The sequence below is a fragment of the Ochotona curzoniae genome, unplaced genomic scaffold, assembly GCF_017591425.1.
Source record: "Ochotona curzoniae isolate NIBS_2020 unplaced genomic scaffold, NIBS_Ocur_1.0 contig_883, whole genome shotgun sequence".
NCBI classification, from domain to species: Eukaryota; Metazoa; Chordata; class Mammalia; order Lagomorpha; family Ochotonidae; genus Ochotona; species Ochotona curzoniae.
This window is the reverse complement of record NW_024466599.1, coordinates 72,194,754-72,212,506: the sequence shown is the minus strand read 5'-3', so window position 1 is coordinate 72,212,506 and position 17,753 is coordinate 72,194,754. Positions and strand designations below refer to the sequence as shown.

Genomic DNA, 17,753 nt, shown 5'->3' with positions numbered 1-17,753 from the left:
TTGGATATTATTGTAACCATGAAAATTATACAAAGGAATTGATGATTTTCCCTTCATATTACAAATGTTTGTCTAACAGTGTTGGCAATTATAATTGAAAAATGCTGCATAATTTTTATGAGCGGTGAATTCACCGCTCATAAATCACCAGATTTCATACATTTTTCACATACATCGTTTTCTTTCATTGAATTAGGTCCTAAGACAACTTCCGTTAAGTAGCACTGTCAGGCATCTCTGTGACGTTTGACTGATCTTACGTGCTAGGAAAAGGAGAGTTCCTCTGTGGTGTTTGCCAGTTTCTGTGATGTAAACATCCCCACAATGGCTGGTTTCCAGAGGCCAACGTGCCCTCCCAGTACTGAACTGGGAAGGCTCTTGCAGGAAGATCCAAGTTGGCCTCAGGACCCCATGGCATGTACACATTACTTCTGTATTTCTCATTACCAAATCAAAAACGGAATTGCAGTGTGTGAGTGATCATTTCTGTGTTGCACACTATCTAAAAGCAGTGATAGCTCGTTACCATCTCACTGTTTGAAAGTGCCGATATCTCAAACTACCTCTGGTTTACAGCTTTAATTCTTACTGGAAGCCATTTCCCTGTGTGTTCTTTTACATGTCTTCTCAGCAAATTCCCCACTCCTCTTCTCTCATATGTAAGGGGGATCATGCTGTTGGGAGTCTGAATGTGTCCTCAGTTGCTGACATGCGCCACCTCCATCATGAGGATGTTGGGAACTGCGAGGCTGAAAGTTCTCATCTATGATCCAGAAACCCTTGCCAGACACCAGATCTGCCAACACCTTCGCCTTGAACTTCTCCGTATCCAGAATTGTGAGCCCTAATGGGATGATATCATAACACAGGCTAAGACAGATGCCTTTCTCACAAGTTTGAATAACGCTGCATGCTATAATTATTACTGCCTTGAAGTTGACACAATTTCCTTTAAATCGCACTTTTATTATTTTGTTGTGTAAACGCTTGCAACATAATGCCATCAGAGCTTACTCTCACAATTATTTTACTGGTACTGAATGCTGGAGAGTTTGTCCTGTTTCCCTCCATTTAGAGTTATAAAGACTATTTCAAGACACTGAGATACTGCTGTGAAAACAGACAAAAAATAAGCAAGTATAGACAGTGGAAGGACCACTGGTGTTAAGAGTTAACAGAGTGCCAAGCAGATTGCGAGAAGATACGACTCTACTTTTCTTTCTTTTAATTTATTTTATTGATTTTAAAAGGCAGAGTGGCAGAAAAGAAGAAACAGATGAAACAAAAATGTCCACACGCTGTCTACTACACAGATGGTCACTTAGCCGCATTTGGGCAAGGACCATAACCCAGGAACTCCATCGAAGCCTTCAACGACCATCACCTGCTGCTTTCCCAGCCACATCAGAAGAAACCTGGGTCTGACCCTTAGTTTGGACGGGCTTCACCCGCTATGCCACCCTCAGAGGTACACGTTTATTGAGAACTCTGAGGAGATCCTATTTGAACACGCACATGAATAAATCGATCAGAGAGCCTTGTTGATTTTCCTCCCATTCATTTTTTTTTAACCAAACACGATTGCCTTATGTAGAAAACCCTCTGGTTCATGAGAACAAGTAGGACCTGATTAGGTTTTTTTCCAATTTGTACACAGTTATCTCAATGTCCTTCCTTTCTCTTTATTTTCAAAAGAATGGTTATGAAATTAGATCTATTGCTTCACACACTAATATGGTACAGTATCTATATTTTATTGACAGCTCACACTACCGTTTCTTTACTTTGTATTTATTCATTTGTTTGAAAGGCATAGAACAGAGAGCGCTCCTACCTACTCTTTCCCCAAATGCCCACAAAAGCTGGACTCCACTGAGGTAGAAGCAAGAAGCTAGGAACTCAGTCCAGGTCTCTCACATGGGGCAGGGACCCAGCCACTCGGGTCGTCACTGCTGCCTTCCAGGATCTGCCTCGGTAGACCTGGCGTCAGGGACAAGAGTCAAGATGCAAAGCCAACATTCAGATGTGGGACACGGGACTCTCTAACCAACCAGGCTACTAGTTGTCCACTCCCATCCTATACTAACTCTTTTCAGCTTTTTTAATCACCATTTCTAAAAAAAAGAAAAAAGAAAAAAAATCAGCATTCCATACAGACTCTTACACTTAGCATTTCTAAATCACAAATTCACAAATAAAATTTCCAAATTTCCAAATTCACAATAAAATTCTGCCTTCCTGAAAGGCAAACTTCATCTTATCCATCTTTGGCTCTCCAGTACCTCCTAGAACTTAGGAGATTGGAATGGACGAAGTTGAAAATTCATTTCCAATGTCCACTCACTGCTGGGCCTAAGAGCATCTCATTCTCTTCAGTACATCACAAGGAGCAGAGTGCTAGTCACACATAGACACATTTGCTTCTGTTGATTTTCAGAGGCATAAGGGAAACTAAAACTTCAGTCCCTTGCTACAAAACCACTAAAAACACAGTGACTTTGTTAAACAGTGGAGCAAAAAGCAGGAATTATCCAGAAGGCACAGCACTTCCATGAGACAGGATGTGGCTCCTGTTGGCATTACTTCACCTCCTTTATTGTGCTTGGATAGGATGGAAAGTCTTGGTGGCCAGTCCTTAGCGTAGTCAGACCATAGGTTTTGCCAGCTCTGCGTTTGCCCCGTTTGTGTAAGCATATACCTCCCAAAACCAAGAAGAACAGCGTCAGGGGGGCCAGTGCAATCCCCCAGGAGAACGAGGAGGAGGCTGTGGGGAGAAGAGAGGCAGAACAGATCAGGCCCTTGTTATAAAACAGGACAGGGCAGTGCTGGGTCACAGAGTCTGGTTGTCCCAGTAGATCTACACTAAAAAATGTTCCTGACAACAAATCACAAACATTCAAGAGTAATGTTTGTGGCATTAAACAAAACAAGCAGGGGAGGACAAAATCCAATTCCTGGGAAAAGAAGATCAGAGCATGGGGGTGGGGGACAGGACCCCATGGTCTAGCTTTCTTCCGCTAGTGGGAGGGACACTGTGCACTTAAGACGTCATCTGTTTATACCTCAGTTACTCACCTGTGATAGGCCGGGGCCAGTTGGTGCTTTCCCAGTAAGCATGGGTATGAAAAGGACGCAGAGACAAAGAAAAAGAACCAATCTGTGAACTAAGGGGCTTTAGGTGCCAAGATTATTGCTTCAGTCCAGCCATTGCATATTTTGTTGCAGTATCACAGTGTTAGAGAAATACATAGACTACAAGTCAGCTGTTAAAAAGAATGAAGTTCTACCATTCGCAACAAAATGGTCCCAACTAGAAACCACTGTGATCCATGAAATAAGCCAGTCCCAAAAACACAAATACCATATGTTCTGTCTGACAGAAGGCAACCTTGATGCAATGCAAAACAAATACATAAATATAGATTAAGAAGTATATGCAGAGGCTGGCACGATGACTCTACTGGCTAATCCTCCACCTGCAAGTGTGGCAACCCATATGGGCACCGTTCATGTCCTGACTGCTCCACTTCCTATCCAGTTCCCTGCTTGTGGCCAAGAAAAAGTGGTGGAGGACGGCCCAAAGCCTGGGGACCCTGCACCAGGTGGGAGACCAGGAAGAGTTCCTGGCACCTGGCTTCGGATCAGCTTAGCCCCAGCCGTTGCAGTCACTTGGGCAGTGAACCATCAGATGGAAGATCTTTTTTCTGTCTCTCCTTCTGTCTGTATATCTGCCTTTCCAATAAAAATAAATACCTCTTTTTCAAAAAGTATATACATATAATCTCATAGAATAACTCTATAATGGAGACTAGCATATCAGAAACTGCAGATAACTATAGAACGCGTCTCTACTTCCCAATAAAAGGAAGCGTCCCAATGAAACTGCTAAATATATGTTGACAATTTGGTACTAGATTTTCTACAATTGCATACACCTAAAATGCCAAGATACATCTAAGTGGCAGAATGTTAAACTTGTCACTGTTACTAAAATGCTATACTACTGTAATAACATGAGGGAAAATGAGGAGGGAGGGGACAAGTAGGGGAAATCCCTCTACCTGCAAAACGGTAACATGGAAAATAATAATAACAAAATTTAAAATACAGTAAAAAAGAGAAATAGGTGAAGAGGTTGTGAATGCAAGATGAGAGAACAAAGTATTAATTAGTGCCATTGTTGATGAGGTCTGAATTTTACATATTGAAGCTATTACATGCCATGGTCTGTCTGAGCATCCAAGAACCAACACACCCTCAACCTGTGCCACTGGAGAATTTGCACACATGCAAATCCTACGAGAACTGGAAATAAATCCAGCTGCATTTTCTGAACAGCTGGGGTAGTATTCAGGTGATAGAAAAGTGCTAAGGTTTCCCCACACCTGACCTAGTTCTTGGGGTTCACTGGGCTCATCTCTAGAGGGTAGAGGGTGCTTCGGAGGGATGGCCCATGCCCAAATTTGGACAGTCACCATCTCTCATTCTGTCTGTCTGCCATACATGCCCCAGTTCTCAAAGTTTAACAAGAAGGGAGAGTGTGCCATTGTGATCCCCAGCCAGCTATAAGAGAATCTGGTGTTAGACCCAGGGGTCTGTGTTTTGAATTTAAGGCACAGATGAGTGCTATGACGGTGGTTCGCAGACCACAGCTGGGGCAAAGTTATGTTAGGTTGTCATTCCCTACCCCAGCCTGGGCCAAACCATTGCCTTCTGAGTTTCAAGTTTGCCAGTAGCTGCCAAATGGGAGATGTGGAGTGATGTCTGTGTCTTTGATCACAGTGAGCCTGCCCTGAAGGCTGCGTGGTATAGCAGATTCCTGCTGGGAATCCCTTTGGCCCCTCTGTCTGATCCTCCTGGCTGCCAACAGAAATTGTGTATGGGGCACTTCCCTTTCCTGCTCAAGATGAAACATCAAGAAGAAATGAATCTGGACAAAAATAATACTGTTTTTCACTTTAATTTTTAGAAGTGTCCTTAGATGAATACTGGGTTGATCTGGTCATTATGTGGTATTTATTTTCTGTCATCTAAAGATGATGACCTTGGGTGTCTCCAGGTCCTCAACCCATGCAGATGAAGCTTTCAACTTCAAGATTAAGGGCGAGTCACCCCTGTCAGAGGTCACGGGAGGCAGGGAGAAAATCCTGGTGAGGTAAAAGAACCACAACAGGACATAGGGCAGTTAATTGCATCACTCTTTTATTTCTAAAACTCAGCTTGCTTTGAAATTTTTTGAGTATAACTTGCCAATGTCCCGTTGCACCCTCACAAAAAGAAAGAAAGAAAAAAAGAAACAATCTTAAAAAGAATTTTTAAAAATTGCTTTCAGCCTCCACTGAGCAACAAACAAGAGTTCTAGAGTTACTGTATGAAAAGCAAGAAGCTTTACTAGCATTCATAGGACATTCAACATTTTCTTTTATTGTTCTCACAGTGCATACCTTCTCTGACTGTGGCGTGTAGCGTCTGGAGACTCTGTGTATTGAGGACCATACACTTAAAATCCGTGTCCAAATCTTCTCTTGCTACGGGATTGAAAACCAATGGCATTTCAATGTAGTTCTCATTATTTTCTGAATATTCCCTGAGAGGAAAAAGCAGTGACTTAGCACAGTATAGCACCTGCAAGTGCATCTTCCACATCACAGACACCTAGACATCTTCAACTGGCAGTGCCCGCTATGCACAAAGTTTCATGAGCAGGACCTCGTGCCACTGTGTTCATCCCAAATGTGGGAGAAATATGGGTCATTGTCACATGGGAACTTAGGAGAGCCAGCATGACCTCACTGACAAATGCCCTTTCCTGAGGCCCCCTGATGCACAAAGATCTAGTCCTGGAAACAGAAACATCTAGTTTGTGGAAATCTGACTCCCTCATTGATAAATGATTTGCATACTGAAGAGTAGGGAGTTTCCACTCTCCAGCCCGCCTCCTCTCTTCTCTGTTGCTGAATCTCATTCTAGAAGCTCAAGCCCAGAGAGTTGCTGGCAGCCCAGGGGAACGGCTCGGGATGGGAGGTCAGCCATCAGTGATGCTATAGGAAGCCGAAGAAACTTCACCACTATCCACTAGCCTGAATAAAATCACTAGTGAGTGGATCCACTAAGATTTTTTTTTCTATCTATAAGGGGAAAGTATACTGCTTTAAGTAAACAGGTGGCATGAGTAAGCTAACATGAGGTATTTAGTGTGGCCAAGTCTTTCACAACAAAGACCCATAAATAGATGATGATATGCACCACACCACACAGAATTTTTATCCAGGAAATTACACCCAGAGATAATTTTTTTTTGGTAAGTCTTCCCCAAAAAGACAAATATTCATCAAGAAAAAGTTCAGGGTAATTCAAGGTATCAAAACTGTGATTTAAACAATATACTGTGAAGTGTTGAATCATCTCTCTTCTCATGTGCACATGGTTCCCATTTACCATTTCAGAATGAGATAGCATTATCTAGAGATGAATGATATAAGAATGAAATGTTTGCTTTTATTATTAATCTTCCCTAGAGACTGTGACAGCCTACAGTTGTCTGAGGAGCAAGAAGCACTACAGACAATGCAGCTACGTCACTGTCTGTGGATGAGTTCATAACAACAAGGAATAATGATGTTGCAGAGGGAAATGGAGAGGTTTTAATTCTAAAGCATTTTTGAATCTATAAAAACACAAGAAATAGTTAATTAAACAGCCATCAAACACGGCATTAACATCAACTACGGAACTACAAATACATTCTTAAATAGGTATTGGGTTGAGGGGCAAGTGTCTTGGCATAGTAAGCTAAGCTTATGTCTATGGTACCAGCATCCTATATGGGTGCCAGGTCAAGACCCAGCACCTCCATTTCCAATCCAGTTCCATGCTAATGTGCTTTGAAAAGTAGAGAAAAATGATCCAAGACCTCGGGCCCCTACATCCAAGTGGGAGACCCTAAAATTCCTGGCTCTCAGCTTCAGACTGGCCTAAGTCCCACCTGTTAGTCATTTGGGAAAGTAAGCCAGCAGGTGGAATAGTCTCTCCTCTCTCTCTCTTTTCTCTGTAAAAACCTGCCGTTCAAATAAAAAAGTAAACCTTGTAAGAAAGAGAACTACACAGAAAGTTTGACTCTTGTGACAATTTTCAGCAAAGCTTTTAAAACTTTTTAAAGATTTTGACAATTTTTAAAAGTCTAAACTTTTTTTAATATTCTGACAATTCAACATTTTGTGATCAACAAAGGTTTCTTTCAGGTGGTCCTTGTGGGTCACAATGACAAGGATATGATAGAAGGAAGACTAAAGCCCACAAAGATGTCACAACAGAACCTCCTCCCCCACTTACTGGCGTGGTCCCTCTGTCACACGGCCTCCCTGGTAGGCACTGTTCACTTCGGTGTCATTGGCCATCCACCACAGCATGGTATTTAAGGGCGTGCCAGCTCCCAGAAACACCTTACACGGGATTGTCAGTCTCGACCCTGTGTGTAACAAGACATGGCATGTCAGTCATAACTGGAACCTCAGCCCCTTACAACCATCAGGCAGCCTTGGTGCTGAGCCCTGCCCTATCGTCTCAGATGTCACTCAACTTCAGAGTTCTTCTTAGAAGGAAACAGTTTCCTTGGCTGATTCTGATCTTTGACATTCACCACATGCCTCCAGTTCCTTCCACTGGTCTTCCTGGCAGATAAAAACTCCAGGCATGTGAAAGTCAATGGCTTTGCTGACGCCTCCAAGTTCCTACAGCACATTCTTAATTTTAGAGTAGTCTTCTTTTACAGTTTATTCTGATAACTTCAAAATATCCAGAACAGTGTGCGAATCTGTTCACTATGTTCATTGATGGGCTCACCCCAGTGGGGCCCTGGGCGCTCCACTCTTGCTGGTTTTCCTTTGGAATTAACCTAATAAAATGTTGTTGCCTTTCTATAGCTAACACTCCTTGCCTTTGTGTAATGGATGGAACTAGATTCCCTATCATAATTAGGACTAAGCTATCTTTCTTTTTAAGTCAGCAAAGAAGAGTATGGCAGACAGTTGAAGGAGGTAGGGAGCAGAGCTCCTTGAAATTCACTTCTTCTGCATAGGTGTATGGCTCCCTGCAGTATGTCTCTTAATGCATATGGCCCGACTTCCAGCTCAGAATGCCAATGCTTCATTGTCTCTGCCAGCCAGCTGCAGCAGCCCATTGAATCTAGGGCCAGAAGGCTCCACCATGCAGACGTGATTTCAAAGCAGCTGTTTGGGTATGGGGAGTATTGAGCTGAGGCCCTAGGAACCAGCTGCTGACCCTGCTACCCTGCGTTTCCAGAGTAGGAGCAGCCAGGTGGGATGTTGCTCACTGCCACCTGCAGTGTCTGTGCAGAAGGGCTCCCCCTCATGTTCTACAACTAGAATTTGAAATGAAGTCCAATACGTAATAGAAGAGTAAAAGACTTTTAATGACCCTGCAGCTAGGGTTGATAAGTAAACATGAGCTGCACAAACTCTTCCTACAGGAAAAGCAAACATGAAGGCACAGCCATCACAGACACAGGGCCCTTGGTGTGGCTTTTTGAGTCCCAGAGTCACTGTGATCCCCTGCAAGACTTGTTTTCCCTCTGGAAAATTGAGTCAAATAAAACCTTCCTACGGGGTCCGTGTTGGGATTAGACACAGTGGACGCTCATTGCATATCCTTGCCCTGCCCGCCGCTGCTACCAGCAATGGCAAGCTCAGCCCACTGGCCTGTCTTTACCGACGCTGACTGTGGACAGTCCAGCAGGAGCATGCTGGCTGGCGTGAGACTGCACCAGAACGGGGCAAAACGCAGAAAACCCTGAGAGTTGTTTTCACCACAACTGCCCACCTATTCAGATAACAAGAATCGTCCCATACACTTTAAAATGGAGCCTTGGAGAGAGGCTCAGCAACAGCCCTGTCTTGGCAGCAAACTATTGAAATAGAATAAAAGTGCTGGCTCCATAAGGGATTCATCAATCCTCTCATTACAGTTCATAGTAGATGCTGACAGGGTTATTTTGGTACACTCAGTTTTCCGAGTAAGACATGCATGAAGCAAAGTAAGAGGGGTCTTTTTAAAAGTCCATGAAAACTGTGCATTATATAAAAAAATAACTGCATAGAATTCAAAGATATTTTGCATCAAAATCAATATCTTTTAACTCCATTTTCCCAAGAACTTTTTGAATTAGCCTCACAGATTGTTATCAAAAGCACATCATTTCTAATATCATTTTATGAGCTGATATGTTGGCCTTTATCATGCCAACCTCACACATTGGAGTACCAAGTCTATAGGCAGGGTGGACTACACCTCAAAGAGAGGGGCGTGGTCAGCCCAGGCTCTGTGGCCCTTCCGGGAAGGTCTTACCCAGAGCCGCTGAGATGGTCTGCAGGGGGGAAATAATCACAGGAACTGTCTCCTCTCTTCTCTCTGGAAAAAAAAAAATAAGTTCGGAAAAGCAAGTCCATTAGGAAAACCTTGATTTCCTATTGAGGCTCAAATCCCATTGTTTGGCTAATTAACTGAGCTATTCTTTACAGTGTGGCCAGTCTGGCAAAGGCAACAAGCTCTCCATGAAACTGAGCATTCGGGGCCAACGCCGTTCCCAGAAGAGAGATTCCTGGAAGAGGCTGCCGTTTAGCACACATTCCACAGGCAGTCTTTGTTCTTTGCGCTACAATAAACAATCATTTCTCTCCCAGGCTTCCTGAATGCATTCTTTAAAACAAAACAAAATAAAACAACAACAACAAAAAAAGCACTTCTTTCTATCTATTTATTTGGGAGATAAACAATTCCCACCAGCTAGTTTACTCCCCAAATATTCAGAATGGCCAAGGCTAACCTAGGGCCAAGGCTAGGAGCCAGAAATGCTGATCAGATCTGCTTTAGTCATCACCACTATCTCCGAAGGTCTGAACTGACAGGAAGCTGAAGCTAGAGGCCAGAGCTGAGAGCAGAATCTCATGCATTGTTCCCTGCATGCACTTTTAGCAAGTCTGTGATGAGGTCCACGTGACAGGTTTAGGTGATAGGCTTTGTTGTCCTAAACCACATCCTCAAACCTCTTCCAATGCCTACCATAGAAAACTGAAGATTCATTTACCAAAAAAGCACCACCCCTGGAGAACCATCCGTTTGTAAGGCTAATTCTATACCTGGTGTTGCATATACGGTTGCTTCCAATGTTTCATGGAAAATGAAATTAAAATAAGTTTGAGAAAGGTGTTCAGCTTAGCGATGAAACTGCCAGTTAAAACATCCATGTCAGGACCAACACGGTAGCCTAGTTAGTGGCTAAAGCCCTTGCCTTGCATGTGTCAGGAACCCATATGGGCACCAGTCTGTGACCTGGCAGCCCTGTTTCCCATCCAGCTCCCTGCTTATGGCCTGGGAAAGCAGTAGAGCATGGTCCAAACCCTTGAGGGAGACCAAGAATAAGCTCCTTGTTTCTGGCTTAGGGTTGGCTCAACTCCTGCTGTTGCAGCCACTTAGGGAAGTGAATCAGCAGACAGAAGATCTTCATCTCTGTCTCTCCTTCTCTCTGTAATATCTCCCTTTCCAACAAAAATAAATAAATCTTGAAAAAAAAATCATGGTCCCACATTGGAGTACAAAGGCTTGGTCCTCAGCTCCAGCTCCCAAGTCTAGGTTCCTGGCAATGCAAGTACTGGAACATAGTAACGAAGACTCAGGTAATTAGGTTTCTGCCTTCCTGTGGAAGACTTGAATTGAGGTCCTGCTCTGCAGCTTTGGCCACAATCTGGGAGGATTCAAACATTTGAGGATGCAAACCAGCAGAAGAGAACTTTGTCTCTCTGTGTGTGTCTCTGTCCCTCTCTCTCTCTCCTTGACTGCTCAAATAAATTTTTTAAATGTATGTTGCTCCAAAAACATTGTGAAATTTAGACATGTTTTCCATAAAACACATTTTTCATGAACTTCCTAAAGACTTCCTCAAAAACATGGAGCTGAAAAAAAAATGCACAAAGATAAAAGTTCTCTTCCAATTCTGCTTTCCAACGTTGGCCATTCATGTGTTTTTAATTTGGGGAGATGAAGTCTTTGGGGAGGCAGCAGTGATCCTTCAGGGGATCACAACCCCCAGAAGAAACGGGGTCCCTGGAATGGAATCCAAAGGGTCCATTTGGAGGGAGGGTGCTGCGAGTGGCCTCACCACCCCCACTCCTTCCACTGCAGGGAATGTGGAAACCTAATGTGGAAACCTTCGCAGGAGTACGCACCAGACAACATGACAGAACAGACCAAGGGATAGAAGCCTTCTCCACTGTGGCCAGATGCCCCTTCCACCCCTCAAAGACGTTTCATTCTTACACGGTGTTGGGCAACCAAGAGGAGACAGGGAAGCCCCCAGTGATTGTCAAGTCCAGCAGAGCACAGGCACCATCTGGCTTGTGATACACAGACTGCCTGATGGACCCCTGTTCCCAATGTGGGAAGTCTGTATGGGCCCCTAGACCTCCATGGCCAACTAGTGTGTCTGATGAAGCCACTTGGGTAGTCTAGGACTTCCCTTTGAGAACTGAGCAGCCTATGTAGCATTCAATGAGCAGCAAGAGATAGGGAGCCATAGAAAGACACAGCAAGTCTCATCAAGCCACTAAAGAGAAAGGAATGGACCAAATGAATCCTAATAGGTCACTACAGGAAATGCAACCCAGGGATTGCAACCCAGGGATGTTTCAGGGAATATGTGCTGTTCTGTGCAGTAAAATTTAATCATTATTTAACCAATTGTTTAACCTTGGTACTTTTGCCTGAGAATACTGATTTGTTATCCAGCATGAAAAACAAAGAAGTGTGGCATTGTCTCCAGACATTTGCTCAGCACATAGAAAGTGCACAGTAAATGTTGAACACCTGTTCAATATTATCAACTCTGTGTGAAACATTGTAGTTCAAGAAGTTTGTGAGAAAAGTTTGTGTTGATGTAAAAAAAAAAAAACATTGAAATCCATGGTGCCTACACGAGACGTTCTCAAAAATGTACAGTCCCCATTAATGAAAAACTACAGAGGTTTCAACATTTTACACAAAACTAAAGGTACCATTAATTCTATTTTCCACAAATTATTTAAAGTTTCCTCACGCTCCCACATGCGATCAAAATTCATTTAAGTCAATGCAGCTCTACTATTGGAAAACCTGGTATCAAAATCAATTAAACACTTCCCAGAGACCACAAAAGGATGATTTTTGCTGGAAACACCAATGCAGTTCGTTCCGATTGAAAGATTCGATAAAATCTCAATATCTAGGACTTAGGAAGATTTGGCGGTCTTGTTCTCACCAGGATGCCCATGTGCAAACTTTGTAGTGTGACCTTTCCAGACACACCGTTGTTTGGCTCCCTCTGGTGGTGCCTTTTGGACCCATCCTGGAACACCCCAGGGATTCCTTTCCGCATCTGTTTTAACTCTCTGATAAAAACTCTCCCAAATGTCACACACACGTATCTTGTTAGGCTGCTGTATTGAGTGAGCTCACATATCTGCTTTCCAGCGCCTTTCATAGCAAAGACGTCTCAGGAATTTTATGTGAACACGATTTTGTTTCTTGTTACCGAGCCAGCCTGCACCGGGACCTCAGTACTTACGCTTGACGCGCAGTTCGATATTTCTCGTGACGTTGTACTGCCTTCCTTCATGGGAAAATGTCAGTGCACACATGTAGTAGCCCGCATCCTCCATGGACACATCGTGGATGACTAAGTAAGGGGTGCCCATCACGCTTAGAAACTTCTCGTCGTCTTGACCCAGAAGGGCAGAATCCTTAAGAAACAACATTTTTAAAGTTACATTATCTACTAACGCGCATCTCAAAAGCCACAAATCACACTGGCCTTGTCAACCAATGGGTTGGCCGTGGTATTTACTGGGCCAGTCTTGGACCACTCTGAGTATATACGTTTAACTGCATGTTTAGGAAAAGGGATGTAGAAACATAAAACAAAATGCTGATTTCCCAACATGAAATTTAAAGCACTTTTTACGCACATGAGCAGAATCAAACTACCTCTTGATGACAATGTAGGCCATTTAAAATACAGATACATTAATGGGCTAACCGCTCCTGTTACAAATCTGCATGTCGCTGTGTTCCAGCAAGACTCCATTGATGGACATGAAAATTTAAACTTTATATAACTCTTCATGAAGTATACTTTCTTCCTAAACATTTTTTTTTAAGTCTGAGTCGTGTGTACCTTATTGCTTGGTTTGATTTGGCTCCAAACTGTGGTCTACCAGCACCTGATGTGCCCATGAGCCATCCCTGTCCTCAACTGGGGACCACTAAGCCACCTGACAGTATTTATTCAACCAGTCAAGGGAACAACTTGTTTATACGTTCACCTTTAACCTAAAGGTTTTCATCTGCTTTTTCAAACAACTCCTTTAATGTGTGTGTAAAGTTGCTATATAAACAGATTTTCTCAATGTTCACATACAACAGAGTAAACATTATTTTATTTCAGTTCTTAGACTGGATTCATTTCATATTCTGTCTTCTCAAGTTACTATGTCAAAGAACTTCAGCCAAAGCCCCTTATATGGGTGAATGGAATACTTAGTCATGTCACTTTCTAGTTGTGTGATGTATATTTCTAATATATAAATAGATGTCAATGTATTATCTTCAGAAATGGGCAGCTGATATATTTCTGGCAGCTAGTGAAACGCATTTTAATGAAATGGCATTTTTTAAAGATGTACCTTATACCATCGAATCAGCATGTCAGTTTTGTTACGAGTGAATTCTCTCAAGTCAGGGCACACCAGTGACCCAGAAGTGGCTGAGGTCAGAATCTGTGGATATGAGACAAACGGCAGGGATACTTCTGTGTTTTCAAAAACCCTGAGCTCAATGGACATTTCATCGCAGTACGAGGCATTTCTGATTTAAAAGAGGGCGGGGGAAACAAAAAAAAAAGAACAATATAAGTTAAGCAAAATGAATTAAGAATAATTTCCCCAACCGCATCAAATTCTGTGGCTGCATTTTCTTGGTCAAGCCAGGGCTTCAGAGATCTTTGAGAATGCATGGGAGACAAAAAGCATCATAAGTATGGTGTAGGAGCAGTGACCTGGCCTGTCTTCTTCACAAAGAGCAACTCACAAGCCTGACTTCAAAGCCCCCAGGGGCCCATAAGCCATCCCTAAACCCAGTTGAGCAGGGGCGTGCACCATGCATCTGCTGAGGCTCCTCCAACCCAGCCCAAACAGGCTGCAACTCCAGATCTCCATATTTGAGGAAAGAAGCTATTCCCCAAGAGGCACTATTTCTGTAAACACAAGACTCTGTTTGCTTCCCTTGGGAGCCATTTACCTTGCTGAAATCCAATTGCATAAAACTCCTTGCAACTTAGTGTAAAGCACATGAAAAAGTTATTGCAAAGCAGCATAGAGCAAATTAGCTTGGTATGTTGGGTATTTATGTTTATATTTGTCACCTAATTGATAGACTCTTAGCTTAATTATAACCTCAATACCATAATTCTCTCATTCCAAGGACTAACCAGGCCTGAGCCTGCTTAGCTTCAGAGATCAGACAAGATCAGGTGCATTCAGGGTGGTATGGTCCTAGGTCTCAATACCGTAATTCTAATCAAGAGAAAGGGAGTGTATTGGCGAGGGCTGGGGAAAGGTGAATGCCCGTCTGTGTGTGTAACTTCCATTCCAAAGTTCCCACAGCTGTAAACATCCTGCAAAGTTCCCTCTGGGATGACAACCAGTACCATTGGAAATAATGACTGTGCTTCACAGGCTGGGACCCTGGGTGTGTCTGCCAAGCCGTGGTATAGACTTAGGGAATGCCTGAAATCTAAGCTCTTGCTGTGTTAAGTCCCTGAGTCTGGGGAAGCTGTTGAGCACAGCAGCACCACCTTGGCTGCCCCGATGGACAGGAAGGCCATATAGGTTCTAGATCCCAGAGACACTAAAGTTCACAAGAGTGGGGCCGTCTCACGTCCACTATAAATGCTAATTGGTGGCAGGACAGCTGCTGATAGTCCTCATGCTGTTAAGCCCTGATGCTATAGCTGACATGGTCTCAGAGGCTGCCTGGATCAGTTCTGCAAAGAAGGAATAATGTGTGTCAGCAGCTCCACCACCCTCTCAGTCTCAGACGGATCTCTTTTGAAGTAAAATAGTACTTGGTATAAGTTGCAATCAAGTCTAAAAATAAACTTTAAGATAAATGTGACTTGCCTCAGCTCTCCCTGGTTTTTGCACGGCATCGCCTCAGTAGTGATGTCTGTATGACTTTGGGAAAGGAGAGAGCATGTGTCTGGGTGCTCAGCAAGCTTTACAGAGAGGAACTGAGACCATAAAAGTCAAGCAGGAAGATCAAGATCCTGCCAGATGGAAAGGAAGGGAGCTAGGACTGCCATCTCTGTCTTTCCAACTTCAGATTCCATTTCTTACTACCTTGCTGTTAAGTTTCCTTAGCAGTGTTCCTCAAAAAGAATTAGAATTTGGGACCTGAAAAAGACAGCAAGATGTGAGGTTATAGCACGGTAAAATCACACATCCATATATTTATGTTTCAGAAATAAGAGATGAATTAATAGGCATGATTAAGCCTGTCCTTAGGGGCCAGTATTGCTATCTAGGAGTTAAGCTATGGATTGCAATGTCACCATTCCATATTAGAGTCCTGGTACACATCCTACCTGCTCCACTTCTTCTTTTTTTAAAGATTTGTTTATTTTTATTGCAAAGTCAGATATACAGAGAGGAGAAGAGATGGAAAGGAAGATTTTCCGTCCGCTGATTCACTCCCCAGGTGGTAGCAAGGCCGGAGCTGAGCTAATCCAAAGCCAGGAGTCAGGAGCTTTGTTCTGGGTCTCTCACATGGGTGCAGAGTCCCAAGACTTTGGCCATCCTGGACTGCTTTCCCAGGCTGAATGGGAAGTTGGGCCTCCAGGATAAGAACCGGTGCCCATATGGGATCCCAGTGTGTGCAAGAAGAGGACTTTGGCTGCTAGGCTACAGTACCAGGCTCATTCCTGCTCCATTTCTAAACAATTTTTGCCAAAATTTTTCACTAGGAAAGCAGTGAAAGATGGCTCAAGTGCTTGAGCCTCTTCCATTCACGTGGTAGATGCGGATGGAGTTCCAGGCTTCTGGCTTTGACACGGATCAGCTCTGGCCACTGCAGCCATTTAGGGAGTAATCTAACAGATGGAAGATTCTCTCTCTCTCTCTCTAACACACACACACATGCGTTTACATATCACCCTGGAACTGGAGTTGTCATCTGAAATTCTTCCATTCATCAGCAATTCCTTTGGACCAGGAATGTCACTTGTATGTGCAAATGTAAACGAATGTTTTCTCCTAAAATCAAATGAACTTATGAACTCTGGGAAGACGATACGGCCAGTTAGTTCAAGAAGTAAAAAGAGCTGTAAAGAAGGACAGAGGCAGCAAGTAGGAAGAGAAAACCTAAAAATACTATTCCCCAAGCAGGATGAAGATCAGCCCTAACCCTTCCAAAAGGACTAAACTGGAAAGCTTTTGAGATCACCAACGTTAGGCCTGTGATATTCTCTTTCAACAAGCAACAAGACAGGTCAAGACGACCCAGTGGGGAAAACGCCATCTCTTTGACAACTGGAATGGGAAAACTGGATCTCCATGTGAAGAAGAGCAACACAAGGCTCTGACCTAATATCAGATACAATTAACTTAAAATGGACAAAAGAGCTCTGTGGGAAAAAAAACTAAAGCTTCAGCATCTTAGAAGAAAAGTGTAGTACACCCATTAACAATATTGCATTGGGCAATCTTTTTTAACTATTAGAAGCACAAGCAATAAAATTTAGAAATGGGTAAGCTGATCAAAATTAAGAATATTTTTGATATCAAAGGACACTACCAACAGGTAAATATTCAACCTATGGAGTGGGAAGAATATTTGTAAATCATATTTGATAAGAGTTTAATATTCAGAATGTATAGCAAAGTCCTACAATACAATAAGAACAAAACCAAAAAAAATTGTTTTTAGAAGAGCAAAGAACTTGAACAGACATTTCTCCAGTAAATACATGAAAATAAGCTCAACATCATTAATCCTTGGGACATGCAAGTCAAAATCATGATGAGTACCACTTCATGCTGATTAAGATGCCTATTGTTTAAAAACTAAAAGCAAAAAATTATAAGCATTGGTAAAGATGTTGAGGAGCTGGGCCCTTGTAGTACAGCAACTGTGGAAAAGAATGTGGCAACTCCTTAAAAAGTAAACAAAAACTGCCATGGGACTTCACAATCTGTCTTTTGGGTCTAGAGCAAAGGATTGAGACAGGAACCCAAACAAATATTTGTATGACTATTTTCACATCAGCATTGTTCACAACCACCGAGAGGTAGACGTGAGGGAAATGGCCATAAATGGATACTGCAGCTGTGGCTTGTGTATGCACTGGAATAAGAATATTGACCTGGAAAAGGGAGGGAATTCTAGCATATGATAAATATGGGTGAACCTCGATGGCACCCTACTACATGAAATAAGCCAGGCCCAAGGGGACAGAAAGTATGCAATTCCACTCTCTGGAGGTAGCCTTGTGCAGTCACATCCCTAGAAACAGAAGGTAAAAAGCAGGTAACTAGAGTTTGAGACCAGGGAGCATGGGAGCTGTTTTATGAGAAATGAGTTTCAGTTTGAGCAGATGAAAAAGTGCTAGAGATGGATGGTGGTGATAGTTACACAAGAATATCAATGTACTA

The 17,753-nt window shown here is 42.9% G+C and overlaps 1 protein-coding gene across 2 annotated transcripts in view; it reads right to left on the bottom strand.

The window, feature by feature from the left end:
* Positions 1-1,733: 1,733 nt before the first annotated feature.
* Positions 1,734-17,753, bottom strand: part of IL1R2 (interleukin 1 receptor type 2) — a 35,321-nt gene continuing 19,301 nt past the window's right edge. For both annotated transcript variants that reach the window (XM_040993869.1, XM_040993868.1), the window contains exons 4-9: positions 13,731-13,911; positions 12,614-12,788; positions 9,364-9,426; positions 7,333-7,468; positions 5,445-5,587; positions 1,734-2,764 (exon numbers count right to left, since the gene is read on the bottom strand). In XM_040993869.1, coding sequence (XP_040849803.1) covers positions 2,580-2,764; positions 5,445-5,587; positions 7,333-7,468; positions 9,364-9,426; positions 12,614-12,788; positions 13,731-13,911 — 883 coding nt within the window. In that variant the 3' untranslated portion in view covers positions 1,734-2,579. The remainder of the gene's footprint in view (positions 2,765-5,444; positions 5,588-7,332; positions 7,469-9,363; positions 9,427-12,613; positions 12,789-13,730; positions 13,912-17,753) is intronic.